This window comes from Lampris incognitus, chromosome 4 (assembly GCF_029633865.1).
Source record: "Lampris incognitus isolate fLamInc1 chromosome 4, fLamInc1.hap2, whole genome shotgun sequence".
Lineage (NCBI taxonomy): Eukaryota > Metazoa > Chordata > Actinopteri > Lampriformes > Lampridae > Lampris > Lampris incognitus.
The window spans coordinates 56,676,543-56,679,731 of record NC_079214.1 but is presented as its reverse complement, the minus strand read 5'-3'; the positions used below and the strand labels follow the sequence as shown (position 1 = coordinate 56,679,731).

General features: G+C 46.4%; 1 protein-coding gene across 1 annotated transcript in view; it reads right to left on the bottom strand.

The window, feature by feature from the left end:
- LOC130112084 (CUB and sushi domain-containing protein 1-like) overlaps positions 1-1,821 on the bottom strand; it is a 729,421-nt gene extending 727,600 nt beyond the window's left edge. The window contains exon 1 of the mRNA XM_056279382.1: positions 1,782-1,821. Coding sequence (XP_056135357.1) covers positions 1,782-1,821 — 40 coding nt within the window. The remainder of the gene's footprint in view (positions 1-1,781) is intronic.
- Positions 1,822-3,189: the final 1,368 nt, after the last annotated feature.

Here is a 3,189-nt window from a genome sequence, read left to right as displayed (position 1 = left end):
CACACACACACACACACACACACACACACACACACAGACATCCATATGTTAATCCACAAACATCACAGTCCCCAGGATATCAGAGATCATCTCTCCTCACACCTGCCTGTTTCTCTACCGGCTGAGTCTCAAGAGTCATTACGTCTCTCTACCGGCTGAGTCTCAAGTGTCATCACGTCTCTCTACCGGCTGAGTCTCAAGAGTCATCATTTTAAACTCATTCCCTCATCATGCGTTTTGTTATCAGATCATTTGAAGTATTCAGGGTTTATGTTGTTGCTTCGTTTGCGTGTTTGTTGAAGGGCTGGTCGTAGCAAAACAAACAAGGCACGAGGGCCTTCAGACCACGTGTGTGACTGATCCCCCCCCCCCTCTTTTAATCCTCGCTCAGAATACGGCAATCACGCTGATATGAAATGCCTGTTTTAATTTCATGCTTTTGCTTTTAATTAAATGCAATTAACCACACCTGATTGAGGTGACATGTAAAAGCTCGCTTTTGGCTTTCATATTAGCTTTTTTTTCCCTTTCTTGTTCTCTACTTTTCTTTGACGTGTCAAAATGAGAAGGTTGAAATTAATTCATTTCTCATTGCATTTTGTGCAGTTACACTGAAATATTCATTCAATTCTAATTTTTTTTTGCCAACCATAAAACCGAGCCATTTAACAATCATTTAACCAGGCTGTTAGTCACAGCGGATTTATAGCACCTTTTTTTTAACGATCATTATTTCATAAATTCTTTGTATTTAACTTTTCATTTCATATGAGGCCGTTGCCGCTGAAGAAATATCTGGAGCTTTTACGATGGTCCCGGGCCAAAATAAATTATATTCCAGTTAGGCTCCAGTCACAGAATCTGATTTTCTATTTCAGTTTCATTTCTGCAGGCTAGTCGGGGGGGAGAGAGTGATGTGTCCTCGCCAGTGAACCCTGCTCCGCGGGAGAGACGGCCTAATGATCGCATTTCTTCACCCCCGATATAGAGACAACATTGATTATGGGGTGCAGAATGGATCATGGGCCTTGCAGAAGTAGCCTAATTTAGCTTGTGCACATATTCATCTAGCCGGCTCCCTCACCGGCCGGCTGTTTTAGTATTCAAATTAAATTTTGAATTCCTTTTAATTTCATTTTAATCAATCAGGGGACGGCGACGGACCGAATTGAAACATCTTTTTCTTTCTCTCGGGGGGCCCTGGACTGAAACAGCGACGGAACGGCCAATCAGAATGAGTTATAAATGGTTTTGTCAGTTTGTTGGACTTTCTCTGCTGGCTGGCACCTTTTTTTTTTTGTCTACCATTCTATTTAAGCTATTACATCCGGCATGGTGCCACAGTGGTTAGCGCGGTCGCCTCACAGCAAGAGGGTCCTGTGTTCGAGCCCCGGGGTAGTCCAACCTTGGGGGTCGTCCCGGGTCGTCCTCTGTGTGGAGTTTGCATGTCCTCCCCGTGTCTGCGTGGGTTTCCTCCGGGTGCTCCGGTTTCCTCCCACAGTCCAAAGACATGTAGGTCAGGTGAATCGTCTGTACCAAATTGTCCCTAGGTGTGAATGTATGTGTGTGTGTGTGTGGACCCTGTGATGGACTGCATGGCGGCCTGTCCAGGGTGTCTCCCCGCCTGCTGCCTAACGACTACAGGGATAGGCTCCAGCATTCCGTGACCCGAATTCGGGTAAGTGGCTCGGCTAATGGATGGATGGATGGATGGATGGATATCTACAGGAATATAATTTTCTTAAGTTGGTTATAGCTTCATACCAACGGTGTGACCGTACCTTCTTCCGTACTTGTTTCTTTATCTGCCCGGATGTCCATGGCTAGTTCCTTTCTATTGGGCTTTCTATCTATCTGCTAAGTTATCCCCAATGGGGTCTTTTCATTCTTTTTTCCTCCAGTGTATTACAGAGAAGAGAGAGAGAGAGAGAGAGAGAGAGAGAGAGAGAGAGAGAGAGAGAGAGATATGTACTTCATAGTCTCTCAAGGGATTCATGTCAGTTTCTAGATATGTATGTCATAGTGGGTACCTGACATGCAAGCATGCACGCACACACACACACACACGCACACACACACAAATGAATTACATCTCTCTCTCACACACTCATACGCAGTAGTGTAGCAGCTGCTCTGTGGTGGCGTGTGTGACACTGAGAGTGAGAGTGACAGAGAGCGAGCGAGAGAGAGAGAGAGAGCGAGAGAGAGAGAGCATAACACACGTGCACATTTGCCAAACAAAGGAAGCGTGTCACCTAGCGTATAAGTGTGTACGACAAACACATCAAGGAAAGATATTTCCAGAGACTCCCTTAAGGTCCCCATGCGGGGAGCGATGCAGAGGCAGGTGATGCCGAGAGAGGCAGAGACATAGGTTGAGAGAGATGTAAAGCATAAAAGAAACGGGGGAAGTGGGAGATAGGAGAAAAAAAAGGTGCGGGCCATTGCATGAAGTTTAAACAGTTGGTGCCTTTGGGGTTCTCGTGTGCACCGCAGAACACTTTCCTATCCCTCTGCAGGGGCCCCGATGTTTAACATGAACTGGCAAGCTACAGAAGAGAGGGATGGGGGAGGGGGGGTGGTACCAGTGAACAGGATTCGGGGATGGAAAAGGAAACGGAGAAAGAACCAAATCAAGGGGGAAAAAAAGAAGAGATATATGAAACCGATAGGACGGAAGATACTCGGAAAGTTTAGTTTCTGTACTTTTGAAGTAGTCAATGCTGCAGGTAAATGAGAGACGAAGAACGCCAGACGAGAGACAGACAAGTGGACAGACAGAGGAAAAGTGACTGATGTCAGACTTCCGAATACTTCTTTCCTTCGTTTTGTGATGCGCTAACAGAACAGCACAAAATTAGAAGAAGGAAGGACACCTTTTACTGGATGGTGGTCTGTGATGAGGAAACTTTAACAGGGTAAGTTGGAGATGCTGACTGGTGGATTTCTCATGCTTTGGTTTCAAATTGCACACTTTGAGAAGTTCTCCTTTTTATATGAAACGTGTAAAAATGGGCAGATTGATCATTTGGGCGGCACGGTGGCCCAGCGGTTAGCGCCGTCGCCTCACAGCAAGACGGTCCTGGGTTCGAACCCCGGGGTTGTCCAAACTTGGGGGTCATCCCAGGTCGTCCTTTGCGTGGAGTTTGCATGTTCTCCCCGTGTCTGTGGTGGGTTTTCTCCGGGTGC